General features: G+C 52.2%; 8 protein-coding genes across 8 annotated transcripts; 4 read left to right on the top strand and 4 right to left on the bottom strand.

The window, feature by feature from the left end:
- Positions 1-147: 147 nt before the first annotated feature.
- On the top strand, positions 148-2228 carry ALTATR162_LOCUS9400 (uncharacterized protein; the record flags this gene model as incomplete). Its single annotated transcript, XM_043317033.1, has 3 exons — positions 148-795; positions 2111-2136; positions 2192-2228. 3 exons carry the CDS (start codon positions 148-150, stop codon positions 2226-2228), a joined length of 711 nt encoding a protein of 236 aa, XP_043172968.1.
- Positions 2229-3085: 857 nt separating this feature from the next.
- On the bottom strand, positions 3086-4317 carry ALTATR162_LOCUS9401 (uncharacterized protein; the record flags this gene model as incomplete). Its single annotated transcript, XM_043317034.1, has 2 exons — positions 3086-3875; positions 3932-4317. 2 exons carry the CDS (start codon positions 4315-4317, stop codon positions 3086-3088), a joined length of 1176 nt encoding a protein of 391 aa, XP_043172969.1.
- Positions 4318-5776: 1459 nt separating this feature from the next.
- Positions 5777-7527, bottom strand: ALTATR162_LOCUS9402 (uncharacterized protein; the record flags this gene model as incomplete). Its single annotated transcript, XM_043317035.1, has 3 exons — positions 5777-6109; positions 6168-7188; positions 7322-7527. The coding sequence occupies 3 exons, from the start codon at positions 7525-7527 to the stop codon at positions 5777-5779; spliced, it is 1560 nt and encodes a 519-aa protein (XP_043172970.1).
- A 486-nt stretch (positions 7528-8013) lies between these two features.
- On the top strand, positions 8014-8570 carry ALTATR162_LOCUS9403 (uncharacterized protein; the record flags this gene model as incomplete). Its single annotated transcript, XM_043317036.1, has 2 exons — positions 8014-8085; positions 8139-8570. 2 exons carry the CDS (start codon positions 8014-8016, stop codon positions 8568-8570), a joined length of 504 nt encoding a protein of 167 aa, XP_043172971.1.
- Positions 8571-8848: 278 nt separating this feature from the next.
- ALTATR162_LOCUS9404 (uncharacterized protein) lies at positions 8849-9127 on the bottom strand (the record flags this gene model as incomplete). The annotated part of the gene is made up of 1 exon (XM_043317037.1): positions 8849-9127. One exon carries the CDS (start codon positions 9125-9127, stop codon positions 8849-8851), a length of 279 nt encoding a protein of 92 aa, XP_043172972.1.
- Positions 9128-9858: 731 nt separating this feature from the next.
- On the top strand, positions 9859-11259 carry ALTATR162_LOCUS9405 (uncharacterized protein; the record flags this gene model as incomplete). The annotated part of the gene is made up of 1 exon (XM_043317038.1): positions 9859-11259. One exon carries the CDS (start codon positions 9859-9861, stop codon positions 11257-11259), a length of 1401 nt encoding a protein of 466 aa, XP_043172973.1.
- A 966-nt stretch (positions 11260-12225) lies between these two features.
- ALTATR162_LOCUS9406 (uncharacterized protein) lies at positions 12226-15219 on the bottom strand (the record flags this gene model as incomplete). Its single annotated transcript, XM_043317039.1, has 5 exons — positions 12226-13254; positions 13306-14142; positions 14196-14570; positions 14618-14940; positions 14994-15219. The coding sequence occupies 5 exons, from the start codon at positions 15217-15219 to the stop codon at positions 12226-12228; spliced, it is 2790 nt and encodes a 929-aa protein (XP_043172974.1).
- A 1076-nt stretch (positions 15220-16295) lies between these two features.
- ALTATR162_LOCUS9407 (uncharacterized protein) lies at positions 16296-17787 on the top strand (the record flags this gene model as incomplete). The annotated part of the gene is made up of 2 exons (XM_043317040.1): positions 16296-16786; positions 16863-17787. 2 exons carry the CDS (start codon positions 16296-16298, stop codon positions 17785-17787), a joined length of 1416 nt encoding a protein of 471 aa, XP_043172975.1.
- Positions 17788-17866: the final 79 nt, after the last annotated feature.

Raw genomic sequence — 17866 nt, forward strand, 5'->3', positions numbered from 1 at the left:
GCCTTGGCGTTTACCTACTAGAGCTACCTTATCGATAGGGTTCCTTCACGTGCCAACGCGAGTCAGCAACTTTCCGGGTCGTCATCCGTAGGCAACAACACTCTTTATATCGCACCATACATCCAAAAGTAACTCACTCATTGCACCATGTCTGAGACCGCAGCTTGGCCGCCGCCTAACGGCGTCACCTCCAAGATTGTCCCGCGAGACAGCGCCGTCCTCCAGATCTCCTACTCCACAGCCGTATGCGCCCCGGCACCGCTTGTATTTGACACTATCCTTCGCGCCGCGGACTATCAAGCATGGAACACGTGGGTCCCCCGAGCCGAAATCCTCACACAGTCCTCTTCCCCCGAGCGCCTAGAAGACCAAAATGTGCAAGACCGTATGAGCATCGGCTGCACGATGCGTTTCACAGTCGTCATGAACACGGATAAGCCGAACGATGTCACTCTCACACCGCTGAAGGTCGTAGACATCTGCACGCCCTCCTCGCCGACATCGTACCTCACGCCGGAGCTACTCGAAGACCAAACGTTCACAGCCGATCTCAGCAAGGTATACAGGGTTAGTTGGACGGGCAACGGGGGCATGTACGCTTTTGGCATGAAATTGGAGAGATTTCACGAAGTCATCGTCACCGGTGAGAACGAGTGCGAGGTTCGGACCTGGGAGATTATGAGCGGCATACTGTCAAGAGTCGTCAAGTTGATGTACGAGGATACGTTGAAAAGCAAGGTCGGCCTTTGGTGTGAAGACCTGAAGAGATACTGCGAGGAGATGCACAAGAGCCCGGTCAATATGGAGAGGTAGTGCGGTGTTTCTCTACCAGGTGGCGGATACTGTGCAAGAAGCTTGACTTGTAAGAGCCATAACATGGGTGCGAAGAGGGCTGTTCCAGGCTGAAGTCTGCTATACGATGAGTTGTTGGCGCAATATCAAAAGAAGATTCAGGCCAACGAAGGGAACAGCGACTTGAGAGTACCCTGGGGTCACATTTCATCTAACGGCAGGTTGAAATAATAGTGGTGCGAATATACCGCCCGACGGCGGTTGTGGCGATCCGATGCAACAATACGCTCCCGCCACCTCGACCATTGACATGACATGACCTCTTGTCGCTATGGGTTCAGCTTTTCCACTCCGTAACCCTCTTCCCTCAATTTGCACCAACTATGAGTGTTGTAGAGTACGATCCTAGTCGTGTCACGATCTTCAAAGCGCAAGATCTGAGCTTTGGATTGATGCTAGCAACGCTTCCATATATGCGCATCTCACTCTCCCTGCGCTACTGATAACCCATTGTATGATTTGCCGCATCTCCTCCCGCCTGCCTACCTGATGTTCGCATCGCCGACTAGAGCCGCGACGGTGAGATCCCTCGCGCTCCCGGATGAATAGAGCTGCCACGAGCACTTCCGCTTCGACGGGTCCGAGGTGCAACCATAGCCTAACCTCGGAACGCCAGAAACGGACCGTTTCCTCAGAATGAAATGACACGACTACGCGTTCAATGAACAAACGGCCGTGAGGCTGTACAAGAGGACCATATCGGCCGACAATGCCGACTTGGTGATGACAAGCTCACCGCCAATATCCCAAATGTTCAGAGAATGAACTTGGAGTGCGATGAGTACAGCAGCTAGAAGATTCTCGCATTGTTTGCACGTGTGGACAAATGGCTGAGGCCTTCCTATTCGATTCTGCTGGGGCTACTAGAGGCATCTCTAGACCCGTACCCGGCCGTCACGTTCTCCAAACCGGCCGACGCCTCCATTACAGAATACGATCCTTACAAGACCATGTATCTTAAAACTTTCCCTCGTCTGCCCCGTCTTTGCTCCATCTAAGCCTTGACTTATGGGATTCATGGTTTAAGGGACAATAGACCTTTCGCTTTGTTGGTCCGTAGATGTAGGGTCCGAAAAAATATCCTTCGCCGCCACATCACCAACACCACCTTCTCAGGAACGCGATAGACCACAACCTTGAGATAACCAATCGAATCTAATTAGGACGTAAATCTAAGAGTCTCACGCTCTACCGATTGAGCTAGCCGGGCTGGCTTTGTTGTCATGTGACCCACGTGAATTACATCTTTTACCTACAGAACACAGAGAACGCTGTATTGGCACAGTGAGTACGCTATATTTCAGGCGCAATTGTACAAGATAAACTAAAGATGATTTAGTGTGAGATGGGAGATCCTGTCGATTAGCGACAAGTAGATTAACCCTAACCATGCGCTCCTTTCTACAACATCAAGAACGATCTCAGGACGTTAGAGCTGGGTTACGAAGAAGCAGATTCTAACTTCGTTCGAGAGCTGGCGCGATCTCATGCCATATCACCCATCTGAAGTCTCTCTCACCTCATCCAAATCTCTTAGGCGTCCCAAAGTCGCCCCCTGTATACATCTGGGGATCTTTCTGGCTTTCAGGTCAAAGGCGAGATGGGGAAAGTCAGATCGATCAACATGCTCTGGAACGCTCTGATGCATGTTATGGAAGAGCTGTAACTTCTGCGACCGTGACGACAGGCCTTGCCTGGCGACTCCACTCCTTCTCGTGAGTTGGAGGCCGAGCTGCTAGACTCGCTGGTGGAATTTTGTCAATCCGCGAAGCAAAAGGCAGACACTGCAATATTATGTTCACTCACCCGTGGCGTCACGTCTGGCTTTACGAGGAGGCTAGAATGGCTGAGATGGAGCTGGAACTGAGACGCTACGGGGAGAGGAGCACTGTGTCTGTGGCCGCCATCAAAGTGTGGCTGAAGCATAGCATCGATGCTGCATCTGAAAATGATTTGGCTGGAACAACGCGTGCGCTACAGTTCGCAGAGGACTATGGCTTATTCTGAAGCCTACAGCATGGACAATATGTATAATACTAAAGTCATAGGTTGGAAGCCATGGTTCCAAGTCGCTACCTTTGCTTCATCAAAAACACGATGACATCGAAGGCGGGTTTGAGAAAATATATGTAATAAGTAGCGCCCTATGATATGTACAAGCAAGTGCCACCGAATATTTACAAGAAGAGAAGGCACCGTGACCAGGCACAGCATACACTACTAGGCTCAAACTCTACACATCGGATCGTGTAGTCGCGCCAATAGCAGCACCGCTCTTTGGCAGCAAGAAGTCGCTCGCAGGTACCCTCCCATCAGCACCACGCGCCTTCTTCAGGGTAGCAGGATCAACGCTCGTAAAGCTCGAGGTCGACCAGCTACCCGACTGCCACGAGTTGCCCGTAGCCTTGATACCCGACGCGGTCAGGCTAACCTGCGCACTACCCACATTCGCCACAGCAATGTTATCCTTCACAGTCGAGCTAGAGCTCCTCAAGTTGAAGCCCACATCGCCGTTGTTCCACGCAGTGTTGCGCTCGAAGGTCAAGCTACCGGGGTTACCGTTGTCGATGAAACCCTTCTTCGCGTTGGCAAAGGCCATGGAGTTGCGCACGATGTGGTTTGCGGGTGGGTTGTTCGTGATACCGAGCTTGAAGCCGTTGCCGTCTCCTTCGAAAGAACTAAAGCCCCAGCGGTTGAAGCCGTTGCCCCATGCGTATACTTCTTCTAGTGTGACGGGCGATCCGAACATGAAGAGGTCGAGCCCATCGTCAACGTTGTCCCATAAGCGGGCGTTGCGGAGGACGTTGCCCTCGCCTGATCCCTCCTTGCATGCGAAGCCGTCGGCTGACTCTCCGTTTTTGCGCGGGTCGCGGTTGCGGTATGAGTCCAAGTACAAGACGGTGTTGTTTGACGAAGCGCCTTGTAGCTGGAAGCCTGTCTCGTAGTTGTCGTGCGTGATCAAAAGCTCGTAGTGGTTGTGCGAAGCATCGCGGGCGTACACGCCGTAGGGGCCGTTGATAATCCTGGTTGTAGATTAGTGTGTGTAATGGGGGCGATTAAGAGACCAAGTTGTACTTACTCCAAGTTGTAGAACTTCCAGTAGTTTGCCTTCTCGATATGAAATGCGCCGCGTTCCTTGTTAGGCAGAGACTCGTCCAAAGCATATGGCGTTCCAGGCATTCCCTCACCGTCGATGATGACCTTTTCCTTCTCGAAGGAACGGAGAGTGATTGGTTGAGTCCTAGTGCCGCTCTTGGTGATCTGGATGTTTGTTGTGGGCTTGTATGTGCCCGCACGGAGGAGTATCACATCGCCAGCCACGGCAGCGTTGACAGCGGACTGGATCGAGCCAAAAGGTGCGGTGGACGTGCCAGTTCCTGTGCCTGTCGGTGAGACGTAGATGTCTTTCGCGTTTCCGGTAGCAGAAAACACTGCAACAGCAGCAGCGAAAGTAAGGGAGCGCATGTTGAATATGATAATGATAGTCCAAGACGGGTGGAGTGTGTTCTTGCAGGTCAAGGTTGGATAATCACCCCATCACTAGAAATGCCAGGTACAATATATACTACCGCCATCACTGCCTCTTCCACCATGACATTTCGCGCATTCATCATTCCGTCGCTTGTCATGATGCTGTACTTCTCGTGTCAGTTGCCAAGATAGAATAGATGAAATATAGCGCTGGTATTGAAGCTCCACCAATACCTTAAATTTCCGACTCTTCGCTTCCTACACATGCGCCAGACTACGAGCAGCGACGCCTACTCCTGACTGAGCAAGGCTTGCTGTACCCCACAGCTCGCCTGCGGTAATTATTCATGTCGCACGTGTAGTGTGCATGAAAGTGGGTATGATTGATGGATTGCACAGACGGAGTTTCAAAACACTGCCAAGAGGGCGGAGGTTTTCGCCATGGACCAGAGGCGTTCGTCAAAGTGCACTATCCGACAACGCACACCGGAACAATATTCACCGAGGATCTAGACTTCCGGGTCATGGTCTATAGTACGTGCAACCCAGATTGATGCCGATGTCGCGCCATGTCAAGTCGGCGTGCACAGGCCATGGTGTAGTGGTGAAGTGATGATGAGGTGTGATGTTGTAGCGCTGAGAGGCCGACTGGCGGCAATCGCGGCGGGCCGAAAAGTGCCAAGCTGCCCCATTGACAGCATCAATCCATAATCCATGATGCCTGCTCGCGAACACGACTGTGGCAATGGACATCCTTGAAACTGGTATTCGCAGGGGGGGTAATGTATTCGAGGTCTTATTTGGTGTTCCCACGTCAAGGCGATGAGTCCCCCTGCTGGTTCGCCTTCCACGTTAATCTCCTCTTCAAACATCCCCGTCCCTTGCAGCGTTCAAAGGCCACCAATGAAATGCCATGTGCTTGACGTTTCTCCTGTTTATATCTCTGTCCCTTGATCCAGTCGCTTTAGACAACAGCCTGCGAAACGATGTTAGAATTTGAACGATTTCTGGAAGTCCTCGATACATGTTTCCTTTGTTGGGTTCCCGATGTAGCCAAAAGCATCGTGGCAATATAGTGCCCTCGTAGCATGCGCCGAGAAAATCTTGCCGAGCTACATTGCGTTGAATTACACTGGAGGCGCGAGGACTGTGATCCGAGGACAGCTTGCGATGAGGTACCAAGGCGAAAGACTTCTTTGCCATTTCATAGGAAGGCAACACCAATACTTCTGCTATCCACTTACATACGGACTTGGTGATTTGATTGGCGGGAAACCCATCCTTGCCACGTGAGACCTTGATCGGTCATGTCCTGGTTGTCTCCCGACGCACCGGGTTCCTACTCATCGGCCCTTGACCCACGCCGCCATATCTCTATCTCTTCTGGTGTCCCCACCCCGGGCTTTGGCTTCCTAAACGTACGTGTTGCCCCTACTCTCACTCAGCCAAAGCTCTACCTCCTCCTCCCATGTTTCGCAATCAAACTCCTCGACTCACCGCACAGCCATATATGTGGTCCAGCCTCGCCATCCTTCAGACCATGTTCGTTGATGATGTTTTCAATCTGCTTTGCTCGACCGCGATTGGCGCTGAGCGTTGTGAGGCCCTCGGCCCAGCCGTACAGGAAGATAGACTTGTTGAGGTGACCAGATGGACTCATTGATAGTTCGTCGGCAACGGTGGTGGCTACGGCGGGGAGATTAGCGGTGATGGCGTCTATGTTCAGGGATTTCACCGCGATGGGAAGGGTGAAGTAGGGCGGTGGAGGATAATCAGATATCTTAGTCTTGGGATCAAGTTAGTAAGGAACTCTATTTTGACGTGAACAATGTGTGAATCTGTACCCATTCTTCAACAAGCTTGTTCGACGGCCACGACTCGCACTCGCCTTGTCCGAGCAGTAGATTTGCTCTCAACTTCTCCGTATCAGTAGCCAGGGTCTCTACTATGAGGTTCATCTGCTCAGCAGCTTCGCGCGTGCACACCATGGGATGCGCACTAATGGCGGGATAGAGGTGTGTTGGTAATAAGTGCTCTTCAGCTTCCTCATCGATCTGAGCACATACCTCCCCTGGATACCAGTCGAGTTTTGGGCAAGGTTTGTGAGAGATGTCGGAGATGAGCGCAAGTAGAATGGTGCAGTCGATATTCAGTGTGTTGCTGAGAGCCCGTGATCGATCGATGAGCAGACGCGGTAGCACAGCACCTATTGAAAGTGCAGGCGGAATGTCTTCTCCACATTGTACTATCGCACCCGTAGCGCGTATCTTGTTGATAATCATATCGATGGCCGGCGTCCTTCCAGCAGAGATTCTGGTAAGAACAAATCGCACCTTGGGTGGTCGACCACGGATAGGATTTGCCCGTGCAGCTCGCGCAAGCTCGCGAGCGTTTCGCACAACGTCGATTTGGTCTTCGTCGTCATCATCGTCCTCGGGGGGACGCGGCATGTCGTCGTCTTCGTCCGAGTCTGAATCATTGACCCAGCCTAACTTTGCGAGGTCGAAGAGAATTCTCTTTTCTGAGACGGTTGATACTCGTATCCATTCCGCACCCTCTTCCGCGACGATATCGACAAGTGCAGAAGTTTTGCTCTTGCCTTGGCTTCCTTTTGTTAAGCTGACACCTTTTGCCGTATTCTTGCCTGCTGGTGCTTTGTGTCGGTCCCAGAAGAAGTATTTGCGGAAGCTTTGCAATCCTGTCGAGCGCTTCGCTGCACCCCACAACGCTTCGTAGTAGAGAAGATTTGAAGACACAATGTAGTGACGAGCCTTCTCTTGAGCCTTTTCCTCATCCATCTCGGAACTTGCGAGCTTCTTCAAGAAGGCCAGCTCGTTGCGCATGTCATTGCGGAGGTTTCGGTATCTGCTTCTGTCAGTTTCAAGAACTCTGGTATTGTTTTGGCACTTCTGTAGTAACTATCGCGGCTAAGCTTACTGATAGAGCTAAAATCAGGGGACCATTTTGCTATCTTGGGTAGCATTACAGCTTGACGTACTCGACCGGATTATAGACTTTTCCAATTTTTTGCTTCTCAAGCACTGCCGCAATGTACGTCTCAACCTCGTTATTGAGGTGGTCACCACGAGCCACTAGTCCCTGAATGGTAGCTTCAAGCTCAGCCCTAGGGGTGGGCATCTTGTCGTTACCCGATTCCGTTTGCAACTCCAAGTTGCCAAGTTCTTGGGTTATGAAGTCCGCCATGATGCTGCAGGGGTCAGACGCAGCAGTACCAAATCTGGCTTGTTCGACGGTGTTTGCTAAAGCGTGCTGTAAAGGGATTCGCCTGGAATGTCTTAGTGGCAGCCTCTTTCCCAGACTCTTTGTATGGTTCAACTCTGACTGTTGTGCGGCACTTGCAATGGTTGATTCGGGCGGTAGATGGGAGCTAATGGGTTAGCTTTGACTACCTGAGATGAAACCTTCAAGCGTTGAGTCAGGCGCGAGATTGGTCGTGGAAGGTTTGAGTGATCGCTCAACCACTCACACTACTGTGGCCTGATTGGTGAGCAATTTGCGTCAGCCCTTTTTCTGGGCACTTGCTGCGTGGCAGGGTATCTAGGTAGGAGTCTTGATTCTGGTCTGGACCGATGTTCTCCCGAGCGACCCCGCCAAAAGTTGCCCGCCTACCGAACCCACCGACCATGCCTCACTCTCACCCTCCGAATACCCCAGACACTACCTCCAACCATGCCATACTTCGAGACTAGCGCCGAGTGGTATGAGCAGTCGTCGCTCCTGCTCAAAGCGCGACCGACATCCGTATGCCAAGCATCCCTCCACGCACGCGACCCACCATCTAATCGAGCTACTAGACACGAATCACGTCCAAATACTCGGTCCTCAAACCCACAGCCTCCAAGATAAAGAAGCGCCAAAAGTACGAAGAGAAGAGGGCCTCGAGGCCTGCAGAGCCGACGCGTGCATCGTCACCACCACCGCAAGCGCAGAATCCCGAAGAAGTCACCGTCTTCTTCACGCTGAAGACGTACGATCCGGAGTCGGGAACATGCCTACAATATGAGACGAACAAAGGTGCTGAGGTCGGAAGGTTAATTGGGAACTTAGGGAGGTTAGGAAGGCATATGGCAGCGCTGCCGGAGACAACAGACGATCTGAGCATGCCCGCTGGCGGCGAGGGCACATCTACACCACAGGTGGATGAAGGTGGAGACGTGAAGATGGGCGGCGTATCGACAGCTGGTGCGGGCACAGGAGGCAAAAAGAAGAAGAAGGGCAAGAAATGAACATCGGTACCTCGCAATCGCATCACACTGCACGCCGCACACCACGCCTTAACTGGAGAGAGAGAGAGACATCTCAGCGCACAATACCTCGAGACTTATAGGGATATAGATCGCGACCCAGTCACTGGTGCTAGGGCGAGGGTGTACATTGCGCAGGGCTACGAATTGAAGATACCCAATCCTGCATCAGGCATACCATTTCGTGAAGTTCGTACAATCATTGTCTTTGCTGATAGTCTCCAAAGGTCTAACTAGCAAACAAGCCCCCTCTATAGGCCTTAGGGCTGTGAGATTCGCTTCGCGCGCTTCTTCATACACTCCTTGGTCTTGCGTTCCTCCACCTGCTTATGCTTCTTAGCGTCCGTCCTGCCAACAAGCACCCACTCGGCATTGTCCTGCTCATCCAGGATATCATCCTCGTTCACAATCTCCCAGTTTCCCCCACCATTGGCGCTCGACTCAGCTATATTTAGGCCAGCGTCGTTGGTTCGATGGAGAAAGTCCTCGAGCGGAGACTTTGCGAGTTGCACCGTGTTAGTGCCAATGTTGGAAGACATTGCGGCGGCTTGATGACTGAATCTCCTTTCTTTCTGGTTTCTCGTTGCTTAACTGGGCGGGAATATAGATCGAGGTATGGGTGTAGGGAGTATCTGGTAGCAGTAATCGTGGGAGGGTCGTGGTCATAGTGCTAGACTGACAGCACGCAGCAAGTATTTGTACTTGTATTTCGCATTTTATTCGGTCGTCGTGCATCAATCAAAGCTCAAACGTGGTTGTGAATGTCTGCACCAATTACCACGACACCACCCATGCATTGCGCCCGAACAGTGAATGAACCCATATTCTCATGCAAGTGACGAGCGCGCTCACAAGTAAGTATTCAACGACAACTATAGCGATGGCACGCATCACAGCGATTCCTGAGCTTTGTGCGTTATGTCGAGGCTGGCTGCGAGTTTGCAGCCCCATGGCGCATCCACTTGGCCTGACTTATCAAAGGATCATGCAAGACTAAACCATGGTTTTCATCAAATCCAAAAAGATCAGAAATTCCTATCATTCACAGAGCGAATGCGTGATACGACGAGTTCGAGTCTGCAGCGTTGGCGCATTCGTATGCCTCGGCTGATATTGCTTATTCGACGGGTGATCGGGCTGCTCCTTCCACTTTGGATGGAGTCTTGGCTGCGGCGCGGCATCGCTCCAACAAGGCAATTGCGACGCTGAGACTTCACCTCCAAAGTCATCACTCCTATCCATGACGCAAGCAATGTGAATACAACTAGACATGGCGACTCCCTCGTTAACGCCTTTCGCAGAGGATGGTTTTCCTGGTGCTTACACGCTGATCTGCCCGGAGCTCAATCAAAAAGATACACCCTTCTATAGAGAAGGCATGTCCCGGCTCTTCGAGACAAAGAACGAGGCCTGGCTTTATAGTATGTTCGTAAAGCCTACACCGGAAGTGGGACGTATTCAAAGTTTCCATCCTCCCAGTGGTGACCTCTTTGACCGCCTTCCAAATGAAATCATCGATGAGATTTTCGATTATGTTTTGGCTGATAGCTATATACAGGATGGGGCCAGCATCCGTCATAACGAATATCTCGTCAATCGCGAGAATAGAAAGATTGCCAGGGAGGATTTCATCGCGCTAGGCCTCTCGTCCGCTCGCTTATGGCCACTCGTGCTGAATCGCCTTCATCGGAGTTATCGGAAACATCATTGGGCAGGCAGGAAGGTTGGCTTCCATGCAGTACATTCAAAGTTCACCGCCGAGCAGATGAAGAACTATGGTATCGAGGGTACGAAATACATGGGGGATGAGCGTATGATGTCTAGGGCGCAGCAGTCGGTGGAGGATTGGAAGTGGGACTATTTCAGCACTACTCCAGACGGGGAATGGGTCGACATCATCGATCATCCTATCAATGGATACTCAAGTGAGCGAGCATTCAAAATGTCCAAGTATGAGTTGGAGACGAGGCCGGACGACCGAGAGAAGATCAGGCGAGATCTCAAGCGGACTAATTTGCATATTACGGAGAGAGATTGGGTGCTCCGTAACCTTACAACCAGACAATATGTGCGCTCCGATCAATTAGAAGAGCCAGAAGAACCAGCATCAGATTGGAGGGAGCCACCTAAAGCTAGGGAGCCATTACTTTCCAATGTGAAGCGATTTTGTAAGGACCTTACACAACAGATGAGGAAGAACTCGAAGGATAAGAGACGCTCAGAACCGGAGAAAAACTCACCACTTACTCTGGCCATCATCTTTCTCTTCTTAACATGTAGTGCGCCAAACACGTGGTATCACTTTGAGAGAATGGACTCCCCGAAGCGATATCTCAACTTCGAAGACGGCCCCTGGGCCGGTTGCGCATTCGACATCATCCCGCTGGAAGATCACCTACAGTCTTGGGAACAAACAGATAATATATGGTTGGACGTGAGCAGAGAAGTAGTCGCCGATATCGCCAACCTGCGCTTCTGCATCTGTAGGTATCACGAGATGAGAACTTGGGGTCACAAACACTATGTCTCTGATCATAACCCCACAGCATACTCGGTATACTGGGATGACTACTGGGCCAATGTGACGCGTACAAGGAAGCTACACCGGCAGTGGGTGAGGACATGTCCGCCTCGCCCCTGGATAGACGAGAGTATGTACACCCCAACATAGGAAATTCGAAGTGACCAGAATAAATCTCCCTTTCACTTTAACTTCAACACCAACACAATACCAACAGCCTCGATCTTCACAATCCCATCGTCTCTCCTTGATATAGCGTCCCCCAATGCTCCCCTCTAAGATAGCATAACCTCGTCCGTCCCTCAGCGAAACCTACCCCAGACACCACCTAGAACCATCTCCATGCTCACACACGTCGCTCTTCAAAAAGCCCAGACAACAACCACGCACCTACTGCACAGATCCTCCAACACATATAGGCAGCTGATCTACTTTCACATCTACAATGGAACACTGCACTAGACTGTGCATCTGCGCAGTGGCCCGCGTGCGTCGCGCTAGGCACAACTCAAACTGTCTGACCAACGGCCCACCAGTAATGCGTACGCGAAGCCGTACCATTGCCAAATCCTTTCCGTAGGAACCCTTTCCATCACTAACGCCAAGAGCAATCGTTGTCGGAACTGGTATCCTCATCAAACAGGCTTCAACGAAGAAGCATGCTGTCGCAAGCGAGAAGAAACTGTGTAGGAAGCGTCTTCAGCCGAAGAAGGCTTTAGTAAGAAAGAAAAGGATATAGAGGAGGAGGAAAGCAGGTGCAGCTTTGGGATGGAGGAGAGAATAAGGTGATTAACGGATCTTGGTCCTGCGGGGTCAGTTGGGATGTGGGAGGTTGATGAAGCTTTTGCAGAGGGGGTGGAAGAGCCCGGAACAGATGATATTGAATATGGAGAAAAGGAAGAATGTGGGACGGAGTCCAGTGAGAGAGACGTTGTGAGAGAGTGCGCTTGTGGCAGAGCCTGCTGGCGGGCTTGTCTTCTTCACGAGCTTGTTTGCGAAAATGGTGGTCGCGCTAGGTCGCTTGATGTCTTCTTCACGACTCCATTTGCGTTGACATTGGAAGCGCTGATCGCTTCATGTCTACTACTCACTACCACTACACATCGACGGCTACATCTACAAGTTCAACAAGACACTTGCCAAACCCATACCAGCACCCCACGCGGCACCAACACCCAAACCCTTCCTCTGCGCCTTACCCTGGTACTCGGGCATTCCCGCTCCAGCACCAAAGTTATGCTCAAAGCTTCCATTCAGCGCAACAGGGCCCTGAACGCTCTGTTCACTGCCCAGAACAGTAATGTTCTGAACAACAACATCAGTCTCGTATCCAAAGTCTCCGCTCATACTGAACACGCCGTTGTCGTACGAGAAAGTGATCATCGACGTGGACGGCTGCTCGATGCTATCGCCATCGTCGAGGTACAAGGAGCCAGTAGCCTGGTTGGTAGCATTCGGTGCAATCCACAAGACGAAGTCCTTCTTGCGTAGCTCTGTCGTCGTGTTTGCGGATTCGGCGCGGAGAGGCAGAATAGATCCACCGCGGATATGCAGAGGGATCGTATCGAAACCGACGTCCGTGAGGTTGATCATGGATCCGTTTCCTTGGATGCGCTCGCCGGTCCAGTAGTCGTAGAAGACTTCGTTGGGCAGGTAGATGGACACGGATGTAGAGTTTTCTTCCAGCACGGGCGAAACGAGGATGGCGTCGCCGTAGAAGAATTGGTGCTCGATGGCGAAGGTGTTGGAGTCGGAGGGGTAGTGGAACCACAATGGGTTCAGACTAGGTACTCCGGTGGTGGTCTGGCGGTGGAAGGCAGTGTAGAAATAGTCAAGCAGTCTGTAGCGTACTGCAATAGCATTCTTGGCCGCCGCCGTGGTCAATGGCCAGCGGTAGTATTCTTGGTCAATCGATGTGTCTCCAGCGTGGTTCCTCATGAAGGGGTAGAAAGCACCAAGTGTTGTCCAACGCGCGCAGAGAGTCTCGGTGGTGTTACCTGCGAAACCGCAAATATCGGGTCCGACCATGGGTATCTGGTAGATGGAGTTGAAGTTCAAGATGCCGGCGATGGAGAAGCGATATTGCGCCCATTCTGAGACGTTATCACCGAGCCACTTTCCTAGGTACGTACCGAGACCGACGAACTAGATATGTCGTTAGCTGCAAAGCCTCATGATGAGGTGGTGAAGACTTACAGTGGAGCGGGTAATGATCAATGGACGGCGCTCAGGGCGGCGCGCAAGCATACTCTTGTGCGAAGCGATTGACATCATCGAACCCCAGAAGTTATGAGTATCATAGTGATACGTTCCGTCATAATTCTGGATATCGGTATCGAGTGTCTTATTGCTGATCGACCCAGCAGCGTTCGCGATCTGGTACTCCGGGTTGATCAGATCACGTCCAGGAAGACCGGGATGCGCAGCAAGGTCTGCGGTGTTGTTAGAAGCTTGACGCTTGAAGCTGGAGCGCTTGCTGAGGTGGGAACTTGATTGACGGGATCTCAGCGCGCTAGAGTTGGATTGGGGCTGGAAACCTGCCGGGAAGCCAGGAATTTGACGACCGTCAGCAGAGGTGCGGACTGGCGGAGGCTCAGGCGGGTTCTTGGACTCCTCCGAGTAGGCTACAGGGTCGGCGCAAGGGTACGGGCAGAAGTTAGCAGGCTCGTTCATGTCGTTCCACAAGCCATCGATATCAACACCTGTTGCGGGATCGAAAAACGACGCGAACTTCTCATCCCAGTACTGCTGGGTGTTGGGGTGGAACCAGTCAGGGAAGACGGTTGGACCTGGCCAAACAGCACCCTCGAAGAAAGAGCCGTTCTCGCGCTTCTGGAATACATCAAGCGCAGCTCCATCGTTGTAGCCATCGTAGTCACCGCTCCAAACAGCGGAGTTGACCATCATGATGTAATGCTGTTGGTGGGCATGAATATAATCAACGAGCTGGCGAACAAGATCGAGCGGGTATCGCTCCGGATCCAGAGTGAATAGACGGCGGAGCTCCATGTAGTCAATATCCGTCCACATGGTCTGCCTAAAGTTAGCGATGGAGAAAGGAAACTGCCGGGGACTGCACAACTCACCTCAAGAGGAATATCAGCCGCAGAGTAGTTAGCAACTACCTCAGCAACTTGCCAGACATCACGGTAACCGTATTTACATTGGTGAGAGCCAAAGCCCCAGTATGGCATCATGGCGGGAAGACCAGAGAGAGCAGAGTACTGGGTTGCAACTTCTTTCGGTCCAGGACCGGCAAGGAAGTAAAAGTCAAGAACACCACCAAGAGTGTTGTACTCCAGGTACTGGCCCTCGGAGTCGTCAATCTTGATGTCCATTCCCTCGGAGCTGGCCAAGAATACACCGTGAGTACCATTCTCACCGCGGTGATCAAAGTAGATGGGGTGAGCTCCGTAAAGGTTGGAGCCTTCTGGGGTGCCGTAGGCGTCGCGGTTCCAAAGCTGGTACAATTAGCATGGTTTCAAGCCGTTCCAATAATGATACTCACAGTGCGAGTGTAGTTGGTGGTGTTCAGATGGAACGGATCAGTCGATTCTCCAAGACCATACAGGTTGGGAGAAGGAGGCAGAGCAGTCCTGAGACGAAGGTACTGCGTCTCGAAGACAAGAGATGCAGCCGATGTGTCGAAGAGGGTTTCGTTGGTCTCCCTACGCGTAATGGCAAACGAGAAAGGGCTGTCTGTCCAGGTGAATGCCAAGGCAGAGTTTTCTGGATCGACACCTTCAGCATCGGAAGGACGCGGCCAGACGGACTCTTGGATTTGGAAGACCTGTTCAGCAGCATCGAAGATCTTGACGTGAAGCCGGTCGGCTATGGAGATTGTCAGCATGAAGCTGATGATTAGCTAAGCCCAAAGAACATACCAGTCTGATATTCGACTTCCAGTTTGAGGTCAGTCAAGTCGTCGCCGTAGACATTGCAAGCGGTGCCTGCAAGGCTAAGGTCTGCGGTAACCCTGGAGCCATCATCTTGAAGATTGCTCGCTGTATATCCGGGGCATCCCTCAAGCGATGAGCTTTGCCTTTGGACAAGGGAACCCGCAAGTGCAGGTACCGCCGCCCCAAGAGCGAGAAGTCCCTTGGTGATCATGGTGCCTGATGGTGTTGAGAAAGCCAGGACCTAAGTTGGATGCTGATCTTTCGGAGGAAGCAATGTCCTTCTTATACTTGAGCCTATGCAGCCCGTGTCTGCTAGTCCAATACGCTACAACAACAAAGCATGCATCGTGATCTCGGTTCAGACTTACCGTTTACATAGCTAGAGTAGGCGGATATGCACCCAAGACGCGCTCCCCCGCAGTACCGTCATCATGGAGGTCGGTCCTGCATGGCTTGGCAACGATGCGCAAGCCAAAGAAGGAACATGGCGGGGGCATTGGTTCCGCAGAATCACGCTATGGGTGCTTGATTGCCCGGAGACCTTCCACTTTGGAGCTCGGCTGCGCTATAAAACGTGAGAGGCGGAAGAGTCTGGGGTAGATGATCAAGTTTGTTTCCGAGGATGTGAAGCGCGATGCAAGCGCGTTGGCGTTGATTCGTTGAAAGTCGGAAGTGAAAGATGCCGGTCCGACATCTGGTGCCGATGAGCCCTCCAGCTCCAGCTTGCCAAGACGACGGCTGAGCGAAGTCAATACATTGACTAGAATTTGGTGAAATCCCGTGAGTGGCTGAATCTAGACGAAAGGTTTTCACGAAGCATGTAGCCCATACCGTGAAGCAGCTCATTTCCTTCAGGATCATTGTTCAACGGCGACTGTACTCCAATGCTTGGCGGCAGTTTGACAACGAGCACCGGCTTTAAGGTTCATGCTCGGTGTCATCCTCAGGGAGTATTCTCGCCAGCCAGAGACATCTGGCACATAGTGAACATGGCGGGTAGGAACATCGTATGATCTGACATGGTACTCCCATTGCTGCATCACCGAATTTTCACCCTAATGGTATACGTGTTGGCCTGTGTCAGTATTTCGGTAGAAGAGTAGCAATGTGTACCTATAGGGTACGTTTCCAGTAATCGGTAAGATGAGCTTCTTCGTAGAGCGTCTCGTTCTCGAGCATCTTGTACGCGGAGGTGCACGGTCCAAACCACTAGCGCGCTTCTCACTCCAAGACCGAAAAGTTAACGAACGCGACAGCATCAACATCCAACACCACTAATACCCAACCATGCTCTGCGCAATCTCTGGCGAAGCTCCCCGCGAACCTGTTGCCTCGCGCAAATCAGGCAATGTCTTCGAAAAGCGCCTCATCGAAGCACACATTTCAGAACACCACACCGACCCCGTCACGGGTGAAGACCTCGCGACAGAAGACCTCATCGAGCTCAAATCACCCAATGTCGTCACTCCGCGCGCGCCCAACTTCACCTCGATACCGGCAATGCTTAGCGCCTTCCAGAACGAGTGGGATGCGCTGGTTTTAGAGACGCATACGCTCAAGCAGCACCTGGCGCAAACAAGGCAGGAGCTCAGTACTGCTTTGTACCAGAATGATGCTGCGACAAGGGTTATTGCGCGGATATCAAAAGAGCGGGATGAGGCGCGTGAGGCTCTGTCAAACGTCACCGTTAGTGGAGGTGGCCAAGGCGATGCGATGCAGGTGGACGGCCAGGGCCTGCCTGAACAGCTTGTAACCCTTGTCGACGAGACACAACAAGAGTGAGTCACCTCCAAGCTTTGGAGGTCCACTGAAGATCTCCAAGGCTTCCTATAAACTTTTAGCTAACACGTACAGACTGTTCGGCTCGCGACGAAAGCGACCCGTACCGGCCGGCTGGACTTCTGGAGACGCCATCTCCAACTACGACCTTGCCAAAACGACCGAGTCCTTATACCCGGGCAGCAGCGGTATTGCCGTGAACGAGGCGCAGAATGTATTGTTTGGCGGAGCTGATGGTACTGCGGGTGTCTACTCGTTGACCCAGGGCAAAGTCTTGGAGACATTTAACGCAGGCAGCGCAGTGACATCGACGGCATGGTGGGGGGATCGCGCACTCATCGGAACATCGGCAGGCACAGTCAAGGTCTTTTCTAACGGCGATGAGGTTGCCCAAATAGGACAACACGCCGGAGCTGTCACGTCCATGTCCCTACACCCCAGCGGCAAGATGCTCGCAACCGCCGGAGCAGACAAGCGATACGCAGTCCACGAACTCACGACCTTCAAGACTGTGTCGCAAGTCTACGTCGAGGCCGACATTACCTGCGTCTCTTTCCACGTCGACGGCATGCTCTTCTTCATCGGAAGCTCGGATGGCAACATCCGCATCTACGATATCAAGACTGGTACCCAAATGGCTGAACTCGCAACTTCGGCGCCAGTTACTGATCTGAAATTTTCTGAGAACGGAACTTGGTTCGCTGTCGTACAGGAAAACTCTTCCAGTGTCGCCATCTGGGACATCAGGAAGCAGGCAGCAATCCATACGCTTGAGTCTGGCAGCCCGGTTACCAGCTGCAGCTGGGATTACACTGGCCAGTTTTTGGCGATTGGTGGAACTGGCAGTGTATCTGTGCAGCAGTACACTAAGGCGACGAAGAGTTGGGCTGAGCTCGTCAGAAAGGCAGCGTCGGCAAAGGACGTCGCCTGGGGCGGCAAGGCTGAAAACGTTGTGGCGCTGACTACGGAGGGTGGGTTGGCTGTATTGGCAGCACCTTAGGTGGTTATCTGAGAATATACACCGTCACTTGGCTCGGCCTGCGTAAGTAGAAAACGCAGCAACTACCCCCAGGGGTATC

The sequence above is a fragment of the Alternaria atra genome (assembly GCF_907166805.1).
Source record: "Alternaria atra isolate CS162 genome assembly, contig: 30, whole genome shotgun sequence".
Lineage (NCBI taxonomy): Eukaryota > Fungi > Ascomycota > Dothideomycetes > Pleosporales > Pleosporaceae > Alternaria > Alternaria atra.